General features: G+C 42.8%; 2 protein-coding genes across 2 annotated transcripts in view; one reads left to right on the top strand and one right to left on the bottom strand.

Moving 5' to 3' along the window:
* Positions 1-226: 226 nt before the first annotated feature.
* On the bottom strand, positions 227-2,227 carry Klf14 (KLF transcription factor 14). Its single transcript, XM_051151772.1, has one exon. It carries the CDS (start codon positions 2,225-2,227, stop codon positions 1,250-1,252), a length of 978 nt encoding a protein of 325 aa, XP_051007729.1. The 3' UTR covers positions 227-1,249.
* Positions 2,228-2,412: 185 nt separating this feature from the next.
* Positions 2,413-19,953, top strand: part of LOC127194409 (G protein pathway suppressor 2-like) — a 71,764-nt gene continuing 54,223 nt past the window's right edge. The window contains exon 1 of the mRNA XM_051151771.1: positions 2,413-2,547. The gene's annotated coding sequence lies outside the window, so the exon portion shown is untranslated. The remainder of the gene's footprint in view (positions 2,548-19,953) is intronic.

Genomic DNA, 19,953 nt, shown 5'->3' with positions numbered 1-19,953 from the left:
TGCACACACACCAGTGATTTCAATCCACAGTAGCTGGGACACACGACAAAATACTTCTGGTATTTGCTTCCTTCAAGGGGCAGAAAGAGTCTGATGTTAGAGACAGGTGCTTCTACTTGATAGCAAACAGCTATTACCTAGCTGCTCCTTCCCCAAACCCAACACAGCAGCTCTCAAAAAGAACCAATCTCTTACCCGCCCGCGCCCCCATCCACCAATTCACCTGTATCAGAAACAACAGTGTGCAGATCTCCGCAGAAGTTAAGCCCTACTTAGCCAGTAAGAGGTGAACAGACTCTACTACCCCTGAGATTACTTAGGGTGGGGCAGCAGTAACGCCATTTCTCCATTTCTCTGAACAGCTATCAGTGGTTGTGAAAAGTTACTTGGGCTTGCCTTCTAGGTGAAGGAGAAACTATTTCAGACCAGCCTGTTCTCTCTGGTGCTATTATGGCTGTTTTCGAATTACTTAATCAATGTCTTCATAATCGTGAGCCAGAAAGTTACCACCCCTGAGAAGGATTTTTTTTTTTAAAAGAAGGGATACAATGTAAGCACAGGGTTCCAAATTATGCTACAGGAAGTACAAGCAGATTCATGCCACTCCCCAGGCACCGAAAAGCATCTCCCAGCCATACATCCACAAAGCAGAGGTAGCTGGGGGCAGTGGGAGAGTGGAAGACATTAGCTTCCCATCAACCTGGAATTCTTGTTTAAAAGATACTAAAAATAAATTAGTAAACATTGCTGTTTACAGAAATAGAAATAATTTCTGTTTCCAAAGGCCTCTCATCATCTAAGTCTAGACATTTCCAAGACTTCCGCCCTGGACACCCTCTCCAAGGTCCGCCCTGGCCAATCAATGGGTAAGACACCAGAGTCCTTTGGGACTGGGAGATCCTCAGGCATCTGAGAATTCAGTTTTACATCTCTGGTGCCATGGAGGGAAGAATCTTCAGTATGCTGAAGAGTCCATCCTTTCTTACTGGTTCCTGCAGGCTGTTTTGAAGAAAATGTTCTTTCAGATAGTATTTGTGTTGCAAGACTTTCCACTATCTTCTGGCTCCCAGTCCCTCTCCAGAGTCAGACAAGCTTGTCTGGACCCATCCTCAGAGCGGAGCAACCAGTCAGTGCCTTGGTCTAACGACCCTGGAAAATAGGAATGGACAGAGCGAAGGCAAAGACAACGGCCTGCGGGGCGAGGGGGTTGGGGTTGTGCTTGAGGGGAAGAAAGACAGCAGCGACAGTCCTACAGGCAAGCAGTGAAGCTGGTTTCCTGGCCAGAGCAGGAGCTGGAGTCGGAACCGGAGCTTTCCACCATGGAAGGGGGTGGTGGGTCAGGGCGGGGAGTGCGACGACGACCTCGGTACTCGATCATGTCGGGATGGTAAGTTGGGTGGCGACGGGCATGCTTGGTCAGGTGGTCGCTCCGGGAGAACTGCTTGGGGCACAGCGGGCAGGAGAAGCGCTTTTCACCGGTGTGTGTTCGGTAGTGGCGGGCCAGCTCGTCAGAGCGTGTAAACTTCTTGTCGCAGTCGAGCCAGTCGCAGGAGAAGGGGCGCTCCCCCGTGTGGGTACGCTGGTGTGACTTGAGGTGCGAAGACTTGTAATAGGCTTTGTTGCAGCCGGGGAAGGGGCACTGATGTCGCTTGGATGCGGGTGTAATCTGCCTCCTTCGGTACGTCGAGCCAGTTGATGGCCCAGGGCGGGCCCCTGGGGGCCCCTCGGGCACCTCCCCGCTGTCATCCAGCTCCTCTGCGGCTTCTGGTGTGCTCGGGATGGCAGGCTCGCTGCAGGAGCTCTCAGGGCCCGAGAGCTCCTCTTCGAAAAAGGCCGGAGCCGTTTCGGAGCACCCAGTAGGGTTGGAGCACCAAGTCGGCTCGAAGCAGCTAGTTGAGGCGCACGCAGCTTCTTCCGAGTCTTCCCTGGGACCTTCTGGGACACCACAGCTTAAATCCGCCAAAGCGCTCGCAGCCAGCAGGTGGGGCGCTCCGTTGCCTTCGTCCGGGCTAGGGGTGGGGACTTGGAGGACAGGGGGTATCCACAGCACCCCCCGCATGCCCGGACCAGTCCCTGCCGACTCCCGTGGCACCTCACCCACCTCGGAGGCAGCTGCCGCGCCCGCGCCCTCGGGGACCGTTGCGCGCTGGTGCAGCACGGCGCGGGTGGACATAGACACCAGGCACTCGGCGGCGAAGTAGTCCAGGCAAGCCACGGCGGCTGACATGCTGGCGGCGCCCGGTCGCGGGCGAGCGCCGTCCGAGCGTGGCCAGCCGCGGGCCGCAGAGTCCCCCGGAGCGTCCGTCCCGCCGCTCGGAGCCGGACGAGCTGGAGGCTGGTGCGCGCCGCTCGCCGCCCGCAGCCGCTGCTGCCAGCACCGAGGCAGCCCCGCCTAACGCGCCCTGACGCACCGGAGCCTGTGGGGGTGGCGGGGACCCGCCCCGGCCCGAGGACACCCCTGGATCAAGCTGCCGCGCGGGCTAAGGCATTCCCAGCAGCCTGAGAAATTATCTTGTCTGCGCTTTCTCTCCGCTGCTGGCGAGCCAGGTAATTTCAATGCGCGCAAGTCCCGGATCGCAACTTCTGGGCAGCCTGCCGGCCTCGCCCCCCGCGCCCCTAGTTCCTGGCCAGCGGGGTGTCCGGCGGAGTCCTAAAAACTTTTTTTCTTTAAGGGGGTGGGGGGCGGCGAAAAAAAGCCGCGTTAATACCTGATTTGTCTTTCGCTTCGCAAACGCGATCGCTGGCGAAGTGGGCTGGGATTGTGTTTGACTCGCGTCTACCGCTCGCAGCCCAAATTGAAAATAGCCCCAAGTCTTCATCCAAAAGAAAACGGGGGCGAAACAAAGTTTTCTCATTTAGCAGTTCGACTGTTAATGCGGGGTCCGCAGCCGTGTCCCAAATAGAATCCACCACGTAGCCTTTAATTAATAGCGTTTTGAACCAGAAGCGGTTTTAACCCTGGCGAGAGCAAAGAATCCTCCCGGCTTGAAATAGAAACTTAAAATCCTTGGAGTAACGATTTAACTATTCAAGCAACGAAAGAAAAACGCATGTTTAAACTGCATTAACCTGTCACAGGCACGCGAACAAATTTACACGCTGAAATATAAATTACAGACTAGCAGCGAGATAAACACATTAAAATGGACTCCCACAATTTTAATAATAGAAAGTCACGTTTCCAATTAGGCAACGTTTTCTATTTCTCTTTTGATAAAAAAAATAAAAATAAGAAAATGCAGCAAAATGGTATAGAATGTTCATCCAGTGCCATATGATTGTGGGGGGCTTTTTCTTTTTTATAATCAAATATGTGAATGATTTCTTTTACATGTCTTCATTGCTTTATTTGATCTCCCCCTTTTAATTTTTTTAAATTAAAAAAACATAGAAAATAAACAGGATAATTTCTTACTATATTGCTACAACAGTTGGGGGTGTACACAGGCTTTTACTTTTGTAATATTAAGTTATGTGCATTTTATTTGTAGTGCCTCAGTATTTTTTTTCCTTTGGGAAGTAAAAATGATACACGTGCTTTAAGAATAACATATGTCCTTATACTTATTGACTAGAATAATCAAATATGATGTTTTTGTCGCGTTTGCATCAGATTTTTTCATTTATATTAAACATTAGGGGAGGGTTGGTGTCACTTTCTTCTTCTCCCCAGTACTACTCACTTTCCCTCTTGCTTATCAGTGCCATAAAGTGTATCTTCCTCAGACATTTGTTATATACTTCGTTGCACAGTTACCTATGTTTGTAAATATATGTGTATCCTTGTTAGTGTATTTAAATTTTTTAATAGGTGTTACAGTGCTGCACATGTCATCCTGCAGCTTGCTTCTCTCAACAAGATTTTTATGTTGATACCTGTAGAACTGATTATTCATTTCAGCAGCTTTAAAATAATATTGGCAGCTGTGTCGTTTTAAAGGAGACCCATTCTAAAACTGATCACTTTTGCTAAAGGTGTTTACCTCAAATTTCCAGATGCTACACTGATCCATACATGAAAACTCTATCAGAATGTTTTTTTATTTACGGCTTAGAAAAACATGCAAATATATTTTAAAATGCTGAAATAATATAATGCAAGTAATTGATAAATATTGTCATTTTGTCATATCTGTTTCAGGTCTTCTTTTGAAATTTTAACTTTTCATAATTTCTGATAAAATTTAAGTCTCCCTTGCATGCCTCTCTGGCATTACTGCCCACTCTTTCCCTCAGAGACTAAGTTGGTATGTAAGTTTGCAATTTAAGCTGCACACTCTTAACAGCATATGAATCTGTAAGAAGTATTACTTTTTAAAATGTATACACATGACTTTAGACTGTATATATTAACCTGCAACTTATTTCTTCCCCCTTGGTATGTTTTTTTTTTTTTCTGTTCATGTTGGCAAATATAAATGCAGTTCATTCATTTTAATTGTTACATTGTAGACTCATGCATATAAATGTGTCCTGTTTATTCATGGTCCTACTGACAGATGTTGGAGTTGCTGCCAATATTTTGATATTACTGGTGCATGTTTCTTTGCACATATGTAGAAATTTCTCCCTGTATATACCTAGAAGATGAATGCTAGGCAGCACTCATGTTTTGGGCTTTACTAGAAACTGCCAAATGACTTTCTTACCTGCACACCCAGCAGTGGATGAGGGATTCTGTTTCACTCACATGATACTAAGCACATTCTAGATTCAGACTTATTTGTGCCAATTTGATTTTTTTTTTAAATACTCAGTATCTTGTTATTTTATTTGAATTTCCCTCACTGCTAGTGAGGCTGGGCATTTTTCCATGTATTTATTGGCTGTTGAAGTTTCTAAGTCTGTGATTTGTTTTTTCATAGCCTCTGTCATTTTTCCAATAGGCTATGTATGCTTTTTATCTTTCATCCCTTGGATTTATAGTGTTTCATGTGTATACACATTAAACATATTGGCTCCATCTATGGCTTGTCTTTTAACTTTTGATGTCATTTGTATTATAAAATACATAAAATGTAGTTGTGGTCACATCACTCCCTTAAACAACAACAACCCCCCAAAAGCCTCCAGTTTTTGTTGGCTTTGTATCATTAAAGATACAACTCCACACCTGATGCATGAGGACAGCTTTAGGCCTTTGTCACTGATGTTTTCTTTTACACTTGTTGAAAGGCTTGGTGGAAAGGAGGAATTAATTTCAGTTCTCTCTCCTCCAGCATGGAAAGCCTGCTGTGACCTGATTTACTGAGCAGTGATCATGCCTCTGTTAATGTGCAATGGCACCATGGTTGTAAATTAAATTTCCATATATTCATGAAAATGTTCCTAGTTTGTCCTTCTCCATGGATCAAGCCAATTCTGAGCCAACAGCACAATCTTAATTACTGCAGCTTGATAATAAGTCTTAATTACAATGGCTTGATAATAACTTTTAATGTACAGAAGGACTTGTCCTGTCCTTCGTTCACTTTTTCAACTGCGCTGACCATGTTTAGACCTGAATCCCTTACCAACATCAGCCTATCACATCTGAAGAAAAACTTTTTTTTTTGTAATTTGATGAGTTAAATTTACAATTTAATTTAAGTAGCTGTGACATCTTTATAAAGCCAAGTTATCCAGTTCATGAATAGTATTCTGACTTCCAAGCATTCCTCGATAACACTTTTGTTTACTAAATGCTTGCGCCTCTGTGTTAGATTCCCACTGCCCAGTACCTCACAGCTTTTATTACTGTGTGACAGAGGCAGTTTTTTTCTATTAAAAATTTAATTTGTTGATTGTTGCTTTTAAAAAGGCTAATGGTCTTGTTTAAGAGGTAAGTGTTCTTACTAGTTTATTCTCATGGCTTTTGTACTTTTCATGCAGATTATCAATGTTGTCTGTAAATACCACCCTTGACACCTTTCCCCTTAATCTCAATGCGCGTGCTGGGACCTTCCCTGCAGCTGGTGTTAATAAGCATTTTCCCCATCCTTTCTGTCTCATTGAGAATATTTCTAGTGTCCATCCTTGCTTATGCCGTTTGCTCTGCATTTTCCAATAGAAAGCCTTTATCAGGATAGAGTAGCTGCATCTATCCTAGTTGTGATTAAAGTCAGAACCTTTTTAAAACCTGAGATGGATACTGAACTATTATTAGATGCTTTTCCTCAGACTGTTGAGGAAGTTACGGATTTTGTTGTAAGTATGTTGATGTAACAGGTCACACTGATAGTGTGAATCTGTTGATTCTCTTAGATGAAGTGGTGCTTTGCCACAATCTACAATTATATTTTTAATATACTCCTTCAAGCAATCTATAATTTAAAAAAAATTTTAGCATTTTATTCATAAGTGAAGGCTTGGAGTTTCCCTTTCTTGTACTGTCCTTGATTGTTGCTTGGCATCAGGGTTATGTTACCTTTGCAAAAATGCATTTAGAAATTTTTCTTTCTTTTCCTATTTTCTATGACAGTTTTTTTTTATTATTTCCTTGAATGTTTAGTGAATCTCATCTGCGATGCTATCATATTTTGAAATTTTAATGCAGTTTCTCTAATCCACTAAACCATTTTGGTAATTCAGATTTCTCTTAAGATAGATATATTTAAACCTACAAAGGTTTGAATTTGGCTCATATTATCTCATTTTAACATGTACTATAGTATCTGTTAGAATATCCCATTTTTATTTCACACACACATTTGATAATTCTCCCCCCTTAATAAAGGTTTACTTATATTTTTATGAGCCTGTTGATATTTGTCTGTGGCCCTTTCAAATGGTCCGCTTTGGTTGATAGTGTCTGTTTCTTTTAGTATAGAGATGTGCGGTTACTTTCTGTGTTTGTTTTTCTTAATCCCTGACACTTGTGCTGAGCGTCACACTTCGCTGTGATTTCTCAAACATTCAGCTTTCAGAAGAACACTCTTCCTGGATTTCCCTGCTGCTGGGTCACTTGAGCTATTCTGTAACCAGTGTTTACTGTGTGGGCTCTTGGGATTTGGCTCCTGGAAGTACAATTGAGGAATATTTGAAATAAAAAGTAGAATAAGGGTAATTTCTCAATGTGGCATATACAGTGGCCTTGAAATAAATGTTCCTAAAATCTCACAAGCCCATTCAGAGGCTCCCAGGAACATCACACAGCTGTCCTGAAAGACTGTCTCCATATCCCTGTGGGCCACGTGATTCAATGCGGGAAAGGAGCAGGAATTCAACAAATACACATAGAATAGATGAATGGTTACCAATCTCAAAAAGACAGCTTTTCCGGAAACACTGCAAACCAGTGTGTGCCGGGCTCAGCCTCCCCCCTCCCTCCGTTTTGTTTTGTCGAAAGGGGTCTGCTCCTGTTCTGGGCCATGCCTTTTCTTCTCCCAGTTTCAGCTTGTCGCATTTCCTCTCTCTCCAGCATCTTTTGTCCTTTCTTCTTTAGAGCATAATTTGAGTCAGTATTAAGTAATGGACTAATAGCTTTAATTTAAAAGTCTCTCTCTCTTGGTTAAAGCTCTTTTACCACCATGAACCATTTCTTCCTTAAGAAAGGAAGAAACACACACACACACACACACACACACACACACACACACACACACACACACACCATGGGTCCTCTCATTGCTAAACCTAGCCATCACATGACTAGAATCCTCAGAGCAGTTGAGCAACCCTGAAGCATTCTCTTGGCGTCTGTGACCTAACATTCTTTGCAACTTTCTTCATTTTCTTGGTTCTTTAACAGTTTAAGTCTTAATTACTCATATTTTTTCCTGTTTTACCTAACTCTAAAAATGTAAAGTTCTGCAGAGCTATCTCTCAGGCTATCTTCTCTCAAATTTACCCAGCCTCTCTAGATAATTTATAGTATTTCCCATGATTTAAATACATAGGTTTCTCCCTTGACTTTTGAAATTATGATCTCTCACCCAGATCTCTTTTCCAGAGATGTCAGTTTCAAATCTGTCCAACCACTTGATAAGACCCCAGGCCTCCTGACATGCCTGACAGACAGTTCAGACACTAGATTTAGAAGTTGAATTCGTGCTCATTACCCTCTGCCTGCACTGTGCACTCTTCCCTGCCTCAGTGTCCAGCACTTCCGTCACGCCTGTCATCCTTGTCACTTCTCTCTACACTGGCCCCATATATAATTCCTCATCTTTAAGTCTGGTCAATTATACCTTCAAAGTCCCAGTTTTCTCATCTCTCTTACCGACACCCTACTCCAAGCCCTTACTGTTAGGAACAAGCCATGGTGCTCCCAAGACCCCTGAACTGATTACTGTGCTCCCCACCTGGTCCAGACCACTCCACTTCCTATCACCCGCTAGGTGCAAAGCCCTCAAAATATAGTCATAGTCAAGGCAAACCCAAAATGGCAGGCAATGGTGTGGCCTGTGCTTCATGCTGTTCTTGTGTTTTGTTTGTTTTGCCTGGCCCTCTCCTGTTCCATTGTATTCCAGCTTTGAAAATAGTAGGGCCTCCAACACTCAGGCTCTAAAAGGCTTTGCCTGGGTTCCCTCCTCGGGCATCACTGAATTGCCTCTTCTTACTTCTTACCCCAAGAAGCCTGACATTCCCCCCAATCTAACCCCTGTTCTCTCCGTTACAAAGTGACCCAATTAATAAGTATTTATCAGGTTTCTCTTCTTTGCCTGGCATAATATGAGGCCTAATGAACAGAACGGCCTCTGTTTTCATATTTACATTTTATCAAGGAGACAAATAACAAGCAAGTAAGTGAAAAATACTTAGTTCAGATACCTGACGAATGCTGTAGGGACCAATACAATAGAATCAGTGAGATAGGAGTTCCAAAAGGGAATATTTTGTCTTGGTTTCTTGGGAAAGAAAAAAAAAGGGATTTAAAAAAATGCAGAAATCTTACCCAGGCACAGTGGCATATGCCAACATTGGTGAAGCAGAGGCAGATGGATCTCTGTGAGTTCAAGGCTCTGCATAGCGAGTTCCAGGACAGCCATAACTATATACATAAAACTTACCTCAGAGAGAGAGAGAGAGAGGGAGGGAGAGGGAGAGAGAGAGAGAGAGAGAGAGAGAGAGAGAGAGAGAGAGAGAGAGAGAGGAGAGAGAGAGAGAGAGAGAGAGAGAGAGAGAGAGAGAGAGAGAGAGAGAGAGAGAGAATGCAGAAATCTGAAGGCTGGAACATGTTGAGGTGCTGAGCAGCAGGATTTTGGTGATTGCTGTAGCAAATTACCATATAGGCTCAATAACCTAAAGCAACCAAAGAAGTCCAAAATTGGTTTCAATGAGGAAAAAAAAACCACACACAGCAGGTTCTAGGCAAGAATCACTTTTCTTGTTCAAGCTTCCTGATGCTGCTCAAACTTGATCTACAAAGGATGCCTTCCAGGTCGGCGACGTGCCTCCACAGGCTAGAGGACTGGCTCCTACAGGCTCAAGCACCACGTATGGACACATGCACACACACATGCTAAATACATATAATAATTTTTCTTAAGGACACCTTTCTCCATCTTTAAACACAGCAAGGACGCGTCATGTCTTTATTGCATCGCTTTGCTCCTCACTTATAGCGACCCCGTGATTGCATCCAGCCCAGTTGAATGGCCCAGGATGATCTCTGCATTTCAAGATGAGCTTTGGTGGCCTCTAGTTCATTTACCACCTTAGCTCTGCGTTGGCATGCAACGTGACATGTCTATTGGAGTCTGAGTCTTAGGATGTAGGCGTCTCTGGGGAACCATCAGTGGGGTCTGGACCAGGTAGCATTTTGCAGACTAATGGAAGGAGAAAGTGAGGTAGTCTTAAGGAGGATTTAAAGCAGTGGTGGTCATATAAACTAATTTTAATGATTCTCCCTAGACGTTGTGTGGCAAATACACTAGAGTTCAGGAAAGAGTAGGGGCAGGAGACACCCTTCACAGGCTCCTGCAGGGGCAAGCAAGAGATGGCGGCAGCTTCTACAATGGTGCTAGTGGCAAAGGCAGCTGGCTGTGGTCAGATTTGGGATGTCATTCCCAGTCAGAGTGTAGGGTATTTTCAGATGTGTTGGTTGGAGGGTGTAGAAGAAGACTAAGATTGGTGACCTACTCCAAGGATTTCATCCAGATACTTACGAAGAGGTAGGATTCAGGAGACAGAAACTGGGAGTTTGGTTTTGGAGTGGCTGAGCCATTCTTTGAGATGTGTGAGCAGAGATGCAGAGTTGGTTCTATGAGGGTTTTGCTATTTGAGGTCCAGCTGCATCGTGGCTGAGCGATGGGATAAAAGGACCAAACTGCTAGTGTGTTTTCACAACTGTTTTCAAACGACAGGATGCTGTGTCGTCATAGAGTTTCTTAAAAATGCTGTGTGTAGTTACTTGCTTGGTGATTTTTAGTATAATCATAATATTGTCAAAACTATTGATTTAGCGTTAAGTAAAAATCTTATCATATGAAATACAACATTTTGTTTGATTGGTAAACTATTATGTTCCTAGCTGTCGGATTTCTTGTAGATCCAACTGAATGGCTTCAGCTCACGCTTGGCCTCAAGCTAATTTGCAAGTCCTAGTGGTTATATGTTTTCTTATGGCAGTGGTCAAGGGGTTCAAAGTTACAGCTGGGCGAACAGTATAAGTTCTGTTACACAGCACAGTGACTTTATTTAACGCTAGATGCTCTACGTCTTTCAAAAAAACAGAATGGGTCTTAATTTGACTGATGGCAAATATTTCTCTGAGCCCGTAGTGTTGTGAGCTTCAGAAGAGAGCCACAGAAGTAAGTCCTCAGTAAACTTTTATGTCAAGACCCGACTTGTGAGTTATCTAAATCCAGACAGAAAGGAAGTGGATCCTGTGAGCGTCTCTGAGTCTCTGAGCTCACCAGTTAGGCAGCATGCGAGGAGGGGAACAAGCAGTTAGAAACACAGCGCCCTCATCTTTCCCAGGAGCGGGGGAGGGGGGGAAGGCGGAAGGGGGAGGGGTGGGTTGTGAGTTGGTGCGTCAGTGAGACAGTGACCTGTCAAGATGATGATGTGCAAGTCCTGCCGCTTAGCGATTTTTTGTGTTGGTGACATGCCTTAGAAAAACTCACGATCTCCCTCAGAGAGCATCTACAAACATGTTCAGCGCAGCATTTCTTGTGATCTTTTGAAGCAACCTAAATATTTATGAAAATGTAAGGCAGCGCTATATAGGATTAAAAATAAATGATGAACCAAAGCCGGTGAGATCATGTACTATGCTTCTGTTCAACAAACAGAATAGGAAAAAAAAAAAAAAAAAAAAAAAAAAAAACACTCCAAGACTTTAGAAGTAGGTATCAAAATTGATACCGCTTTTATTTTAAACAACAACAACAACAACCAAAAAGCCCACTTAATTTTGTGAATACATGTTAATTGTTAGTTACCAGCACATCTTATTTGTAAAGTTGTACGAACAGCAGCCAGATTGCCAGGGTCTGATGCTGTCAGCTACCAGCTAGGTGACAGTAATTAAGTTACAATGCCTAATTCATAAAAAGAATAATAGCACCTACTTCACCAGGTTACAGCAGGAATATGTTAATATATACAATATGATTATATTGCACACAGATGGGTAGCGAGCGCTGTATTTGCTATTCTGTGCTACTTATCTGTATATTACCCAGCCACCTACATCCATAATACTGTTTCCATGTTTTAAAAGTATAATACATCAGTTGTAGTAAACAAAAAAATTTAGAGCAGTATATGGAAGTAAAGGGGTGGGTTTCAACTGACTCTTTACTTTTTTATTATTTTTTTATTTTTTTGCATAATGCAAAAATAAACAATTCTTTTTTATTTTTATTTTTTATTTTTCATATTAATTTATTCTTGTTACATCTCAATGGTTATCCCATCCCTTGTATCCTCCCATTCTTCCCTCCCTCACATTTACTTTTTTAATTTTTAAAAAACGGAAGTGAATGAGGCAGAATGATAAGATTTGTCAATATGAGCAGTTAAGTGCCTCGCTGACTGCTTTATTACTCTCTATACTTTTCTGTGCCCATGCAATGGTTTTTGTTTTTGGTTTTTTTTTTTTTTTTTTTTTTTTTTTCTTTTTCAAGTCCCAGAACACATCTGGAACATTAGATGCACAACAAATATCTGGTAAATGAGTGAGTGACTAAGGAGTGGCTGGGCCTGGGGAAGCCGCCCCAGAAATGTCTATCTACCCTTTTAGTCTGCTTCCTAGTCAAAAGAGCAACCGGCTATGTTGCCCATTAGTGGGGAAAGCTTCCTTAACGCCACATGGACTCGGGGACACAGTGAAGTGGGGCTTTCAAGGGTCTCTTGGAAAATGATGTGAGCGTTAGATTCTCTGTCCAGGTGAGCCAATCAGTCAAATGTGAGGGCAAAAAGAAAACACTTTCAGAGAGGCCCAGGGGCAGACCACGGACCACCGAAGACCCCCACCCCCACGCCGGAAGAGCAGCTAGGCAACGTGTTCTGGGGACGTGATGGGTGGAAAGGAGAAAGGCAGGAAGGACAGGAGATTTAGTGAGGAAAACACGGTAAAACTTAAAATAATTATTGATGGAGAGGAGGGAAGAGGGGGAGAGGGGGCGGGAAACAACCATCTGACTGGCAGCAACTGAAACAAACCCCTGATGGCTTCTACTTAGAAGGCGGCAGAAGATGGGAGGGGGCTCCTGATTGTTTAGAGAGAAGCTAGTTAGAGTAAATAATTGAACATATTGATTTTATAAATACGATTAAACAGGTGCTTAGAAAGTAAAGACTCAAACATTGGGGGAAAGTGAAGTAAGATGCATAACTTCCCAACCATTAATTTTTTTAAAAGTGGAATAAAGGGAACACTACCAACCAACAAATGGGGGTAGAAAAATGCTAAATTAAAAAATTAATTGAAGTAGCAATAATTGTAATGTGAATAGATTTACTATGCTGAAAATAAGGAGACCTTTGGGTTAGAGCTAAAAAATAAGAGGGGATCAAAAACCTGAAAATTATATTCTAGGTGTCTACGATGCCTAAAGCAAAAACCACCCAGAAACCTGAACTTGGGGAATGGAGGCAGACATGCTACGTAATGGAAACAGCACAAGCCTGTGTAATTTTTAAATGTTTCAAGTAGCAAAATAAGGATTTGGTATATTCTAATAAAGTAATTAAGAGACTTTATACTCAAGGGATACTGGACGTGCAGTTAGTCTTACCAGAAATTTTTGCCAGAAAAGTTCAGGATGAGAAATTTACAACCTACAATTGTTACTATATGCATAAAAAAAAAATCACTGTTTAACAACAAAACTGGAAATGATCAAGGACACTCCTAATTAACTTGGATTACAGAGGAATGAGATTTGAAATGATGAACTTCTTGGAAACGAACAAGCGAACACGTCAAGGTCTGTGAGTGTTGACAAAATGTCACAAATGGGAAGGTTTTCAGCCTTCAGGGCTTGCAGGAACAGTGATTGTGAAAATAAACAAATGGAGCATTTGACTCGAGCAGTAGAAAAATAACAGAAAAAAAATCCCAAGAAATAAAAAGAAGACAAGAATAGGAATAAAATAGAAATTAACAAAATAAAACCAATTATTATCCTCTGGCAAGACCAATAAAACAATGACTGACTGAGAAAAACAGAAAAGACACCATGACCAATGTAAGGGGCGAGAAGTGTTGGGGAAAGCTGAGTGATCACTGTCTACAGTTAAAATAAATACAACTAAAGGTAAGAGGAATGTTCCATTCATGAAAGCACAGATTTCCAAGCGTCATGATTCAATAAGCAAGAGATTTCCCGTCCCCCCAACCCCCACTACCAGACTGTTATCTAGAAACAAATAGATGCTGGTGGCAGACACCTGTAGTTTTAGCAGGCAACCCCTGTCACAATAAAAACAAATGAGAAAATAATCAAAGCTCAGAAGGAAAAGAAATCAGACCATACACAAGTAATTTTGCCATGTATAGCTATGAAAACTAAGGAAGAGGCATTTCTCTATCACGCAAGTCAGTGTAGCTCACAAAACAGACAGACGCCTTCTCATTCGCAAGAAATAGCTATTACCTTTCTTCTGAAATAATGTAATAGCAAGGCTTAAAAAGAAGTCCATCCTGCTTGTGGACAGCAATACAAACAGCCCGAACGGAGTGCTGTGCTGAAGGAGCCCTGAAGCACACTCAAGCTGTTGAGTGTTTCCTAGCTGGACCTTGACAGAAGTCACTGTACTCTCTGGAGATAAGGGGATGGTATTTTCAGTACGTGCCTCAGGGGAGCAATTGATAGAGTGCAACACACAAGTCTGATTAAATGTGTCTTAGTAGCTAAGTCATAAGAGGAAGAAGCGTTTGCTCTCTGAAACCTGTTCTCTACCAAGAATCTTAGGCTTCTTCAGTTACAAACATACTTGAAGAATTTCCACTGTAGTGGGAACAATGCAGGAGTAAATGCAGCATTGAACCAGACGTGCCATCCGACATGATACTTTTAAGTGTGCGAAATAAGCTTTATGGGTAGATTTTTTTTTTTTAAAGACGCAAAAGTGTTACTTTCTACAGATGTTTTCATGTAACTTGTAAAAGTCCAAGAGACATGTCTAAAAACACAAATGACGGTTTGAATCAATAGAGAAACGCATACTGTTTCCTCATAATGAAGCTCAGTGCTGTGAGACAACACTGTTTATAAAAGTCAGCGCAGTAAGAACTGACAGCTATAAATATTTATAAATACTATGCCCTGTCCTTCAGAGGACCAACAGGTTTCTGTATGGGATCTGCAAGCAGATTCAAGTTCATCTGGAAGAGAAAAACAACAAGAGTAACATTTTTTTAGCAGCTTTCAAAACATACCATAAAGCTTAGGAACTGATCCTGTGTGGCACTGGCTTGGGAATGGTCTAGTTAATTGGTATAACAAAAGACATGATCCAGAAACAGCCACATAGGCGAGAGAGCTCAGCGAATGACAAGAGTGACATTTCAAATGAGAGGAAACACGGACACTTACTGAAAAACATTGACAGTTAATCACTCGGTGGGGGGGGAAGTTCTGTCACTTTTCCACGCAACCTAAAGAAATTATATGTGGGTTAGCCACGTAAGCACTAAAATAAATTTTAAAGCATGAAGGAATACCCTCAGCAGATATCAAGTAAGTGTTTGCAAGGCTCTGAAACCTCTTTGAAAACTTAAATTGTGACTGGGAGATCTGAACCGGCTTTCCTTGTGCTTAATGGTGAGGCCTGGATGGTCCCTGCTCTGTGGGGCAGCGAAGCGAGGGTAGGCCACTCTCCTATCAGTCTTCAACACTTGACTGGGGGTTTTCATCCTGTTTCATGCAACAAGGCACGAAAACACGACAAAATAAAAAGAGTATCTCTGCTGGAATGTCAGAGAGAAAACTGGCTTCAGTCTCAGATGAGATTAGTCCATTCCCAAGGACTCCCAAGGAATCTATCAGAAAGTTACCAAAATCAAAAAGTAATTTTAGGAAGGTTTGAGGATGTAAGATCAATATTTTTTTTTTTAAAAAATCACTAATATTCTTATATACAGACAAGTAGAAACCAAAAAAATTTTTAAATGCTTTCTACTAAAATTAGCATCAATGAGAAATATTTAGAAGATGTTTGGTGAAATGTGCATTATATGTAATTATCAAAATGATATCCATTATTGGCAGCTAGCGTACGTACAAACACCAGTTCATGGAAGATGCTGCAGCACAGGCCTAGGCAGGGTCCAGCGGGCCTGGGACCTCTGTGCTCACCAGGAACTGAAGGAAGACAACTCTTGAAAAGAACGAAGCTCATATTGTCAATCGCTTGACTTTAGGAATTAATCTACAACTGTGGTAATTAGGACAGTGTGAGTCTGATCCCAAGTTTGGAGCCAACCTGGGCTACCTGGTATGAGCCTGTCTCAAGACACAAGCAAGCAAACAAACATAATCTCAGTCATATCTTGCAGCTTCTAAAAAATTATAGCTGAAACGGGTCGTAGACCTAAATGTAAATTTCAGAGCTATGAAAATTCCATGGAAAAGGGAAAAACTGATTGTGTTCTCAGGTTAGGCAAGATTTCTTATACATAATATCTAAAGCAAAAGCTGTTAAAATAGACTTCTTTAAAAATTATAGTATTCTTATTAATATTTCTCTGCAAAAGGCACTAATAATAAGAGAACAAGACACAGACTAGAAGAAATATTTACAAATTGCTTATATGACAAGAGCTGTATTTAAAAATGTAAAGCACTCTAAAATTCAATTAAAAGAAAAGATCTTTCAGTCTCTAAAGTGAACAAAATCTTTGAACAGACATTTCACCCAAAAAGATATATGGCAGATGCCAAACATTATCAGTTCTTTAAAGTGCGAACTAAATTCACAATAAATTACCAATGCATGCCCACTAGACATGAACTTTCTAGCCAGACAATACTAAGTCCAGAGCAAGTGGACACCTCAGACATTGAGGGAGGAACACAAACAGCGCCATTGCTTGGGAGGACAGCCTGACAGAATGTGACAGTTACCATCAAACCCAGCAGCCCTCTGGAAACCCAAACTTCAGAAACAGCCCAAGAGCCCCTCAGCTGGTGAAGGGTGCTCACTGACCCATACAACACCAGGGCTGAGCCTCAACCTCATTATGATGACTGGAAGACGTCAGTTTCCTGTACCCAAGAAACCCCTTAACATGTTAGAGGGGCCAGCGAGATGGCTCAGTGGTTCAGAACACTTGCTGCTCTTTAAGAGGACCTGAATTCAAGTCCCAGGACCCACCTCAGGCGGCTCACACCACCTGTAACTCCTGTTTGAGGGATCTAACACCCCTGGCCCCTGAAAATACTTGCACTCTTATGAACATAACCACGTATAGATACATACACCTACATAAAATACTACTAATACTAATACTAATAATAATAATTATTATTATTATTATCAGATCAAGGGTCACCATTGGGCTGGTGTGGGACATAGACCGGAGTGAGTGTTAATTAAGAATTTTAGAGCTCTTCTACACCTGGCTGTCATGGTGGCCACTACATAATTGTACGAATTTGTTTAGATTCGTCGAGTGGAACACTCCGGAGAGAATTTTTTTGTATGTAAATTAGAAAATGTGACTCAGAAAGGACTGCGAAAACATATACACCTCTATGAGTATTCAGTAGAGTAGAAAGACATAAACCCCAGAATCTGTAAAAAAAAAAAATGCAGATTTACACCCTACAAACCCATAAAATTTTGTAGGCAAAGGTCATCATCATAAACAGCAACGACAAAGTCAGGCCATGAACTCATAATTATGTTTCTCAGCAAATATTCCAAACAAAGGACTAACATCCATATATGAAGGTCTCCTACAAGTTATTATGGAGGAAGACAGGGTAATAGGCAAGTGGGCAAAGTACCTGAGGTACAAAGTGAGGTGCAGGGGGCCCCCAGAGTCTACAGGGCTGGTCAAAGTGCAAAGGCAACCTCACCATCAGCCAGGAGACCTGTGGCTTGAGGCTGTGGCACATTACCACGTTCCTCAGCCAGCAGGTGGCCCGAGCTCTCAGAGGTTGAGGTGTGGGTGTGTGGGTGTGTAAAACATGCATGTGAAGACCATAGGACAGTTGGGGTTGGCTCTCTCTTCCCAGAGATCAAACTCAGGTCACGGGGCCTGCCGAGTAGCATCTGTGCTACCTGCACCGTCTCAGGAGCCGTTGGTGTCTTGAGGGATAGTGTGGCAGGCACTCCCGAAACATCAGAGGCCCATGCTTTTTGACTCAGTAACTTCACTCCTAAGTATTAATGCAACTACATATGTCAAAGGTTTGTTACAAGAACACTGTTATGATGGAAAATAGGGACCGAATTAAACAACGGGCAGTAGAGGAGTGGTACGGAACTGGGGAAAAGCCATGTCATGGCCACTGCCACCGTGTTAAGGACAGGTGTGTGAGCACCTGCTTACTTACAGTGGGAGTAGCAAGCAGAAGAAGAAGAGGAAGCCACGGGGGTGGGTTCTGTTGATGATTTTTGAAATATTTGCAAATCTGCATGCACACACTCACGCATGCTCAGAGAAGGTTTGGACCATACACCCCCATGCCAGCATAGGGGCTTTCTGTCAGTATTACAGAGCAGTGAGACTGGGGCCATGAAAGGAACTTAAACTCTTCTCTCTACATACTTTGAGCTTGTTTGGCTTTTATTTGTGACAGGATCTCACTGTATGTAGCACTAGCTGGTCTAGAATTTCCTATGTAAACTCAGGCTGGCCCCAACACTCCCCACCCCCACCCCAACCCCATGCTCCTGCCTCAGCCTCTCTCCGGGGCTGGGATCTCAGGTGTGCCCCTCCATACTTAGCTGCTATTCGAATTTCCAAATGCAAACATTTCATGTGCGCAACTGCTTTAACTTAATGGAAGGAAGGAGTATAATTCAACTCTATATATTTTAAATTAAGTAATCTCAAACAAGAGAGCAAAATGGGGAATAATTTGCAAATCACAAATGGGAGGGGGGAATAAATCTGATTGCTGGAGTAAGAAAAAAAAGAGAAGTATTAAGATGAAAAAAAAAATGGACAAAACTAAAATCAAGTATAGCTCTTGCTGTGATAGGATTAGCTAAAAATGACCAAACCCCAAAATTATCAGGCTCAATGAAGTCGGCGGGGTGGGGTGGGGGGTGAGGGGGGTGGGGCAAGGCTGCAGGGCGCGGGCTTGGTCATATGATGTTTCTAAAATGGAGTTGACCAGGAAGGTAAAAGAGCAGTGAGATGGGTAGGAATACTAGAAATGTAAGCAGAGAGAGGACCAAGTCTGTGTGTGCCACTGCAGCATTAAAGCCATATACAAGCAGATTCTGGAACAGAGTGTCAGAACAAATGTAATTGCTTTCATACTGGTAAATGATTTGATGTCCTGTGCAGGTGACGTGGCCAAGGGCAGAAATCGTCCCAGAGGACACTGTGCTTATGTTATGATAGCTGGTTATTTATAATAAGCCTACACAGACCATGAGAGATGTACCACGCCCTGGAACGGTCCATGTCAAGAAGCAATGTGACATAGCTGCTGGGTCTTAGTTTTGTCTTTAAAACTATATTTCTAAGAGAAAGGGGCCCTAAGAATTTCAGTGTCAGGGCAGTCCCTTGTGGGTAAAATGGAGGAGGACAAACAAACAGGAAGAAGCAGACCCCAAACAGACTAGTCTCATGAGGGCATCACCCAAGGTGCTCAGCCTTTAAGCGTGGGCTGATGTTTCCCTTGCCTTTGTCACCCAGCTCCCAAACAGGCTGAGCTTCCTCATCCTGGGAAAATGGTTGCCTGGTGGTGACTTGGGATCGGCAGCCTGAGACCAGCCCTAGTTACTGCTGCTGCATGATTTGCCTGACTTCTGTATTGGGTCCACTATTCATGCTATGAGATTTCCTATACATGACCCAGAAGCATTTAGGCGGTTGAGAGAAAGTGCCATGTGTCACAAGGACCGAATCCAAAGAGCAGAAGGAGACACTGTGGCTGCCTCTAAGGACAGATAGCCCCGTTGGTCTTGAGTGCCCCCTGGAAGGCACACTCTTGCTGTCTCTCCTGATAATATCTTTACAGTATCTCCTGAGATTGCGTTCATCCTGCTGCTGAGAATGGAACAAACTAGAGGAAACTGGCCGAGAAATAGCAATGGGAGAGGAGACTTAGGAGCCATGCCAATGGGAAGTTGAGCTCAGCATGGACATGGGACCCTGAGGCAGCATCCTGAGGCCAGAAGACATCCTCTGTGAGCCAGGGAGACATCTGTCCTTTGAGTTGCCTTGAGACACAAGGATTTGAGGGGTGTCCTCGTACAGTTAGGGACAGGAACTGAGGTTATTGGCAAGAGTGGCTGAGAAGGGTTAGATGTTGATAGTAAACCCTACAGTCTTAGAGGAAATCTTGGGGAAAGGCCAGGGACAAAACTATGCCCAGGGTTGACCGTGGAAACGGA

The sequence above is a fragment of the Acomys russatus genome, chromosome 10 (assembly GCF_903995435.1).
Source record: "Acomys russatus chromosome 10, mAcoRus1.1, whole genome shotgun sequence".
In the NCBI taxonomy this organism is placed as follows: domain Eukaryota; kingdom Metazoa; phylum Chordata; class Mammalia; order Rodentia; family Muridae; genus Acomys; species Acomys russatus.
This window is presented reverse-complemented; position numbering and strand designations above follow the sequence as displayed.

Coding starts and splice junctions, on each gene's coding strand:
- Klf14 (XM_051151772.1), bottom strand. CDS start 2,227: ATGTCAGCCGCCGTGGCTTGCCTGGACTACTTCGCCGCCGAGTGCCTG.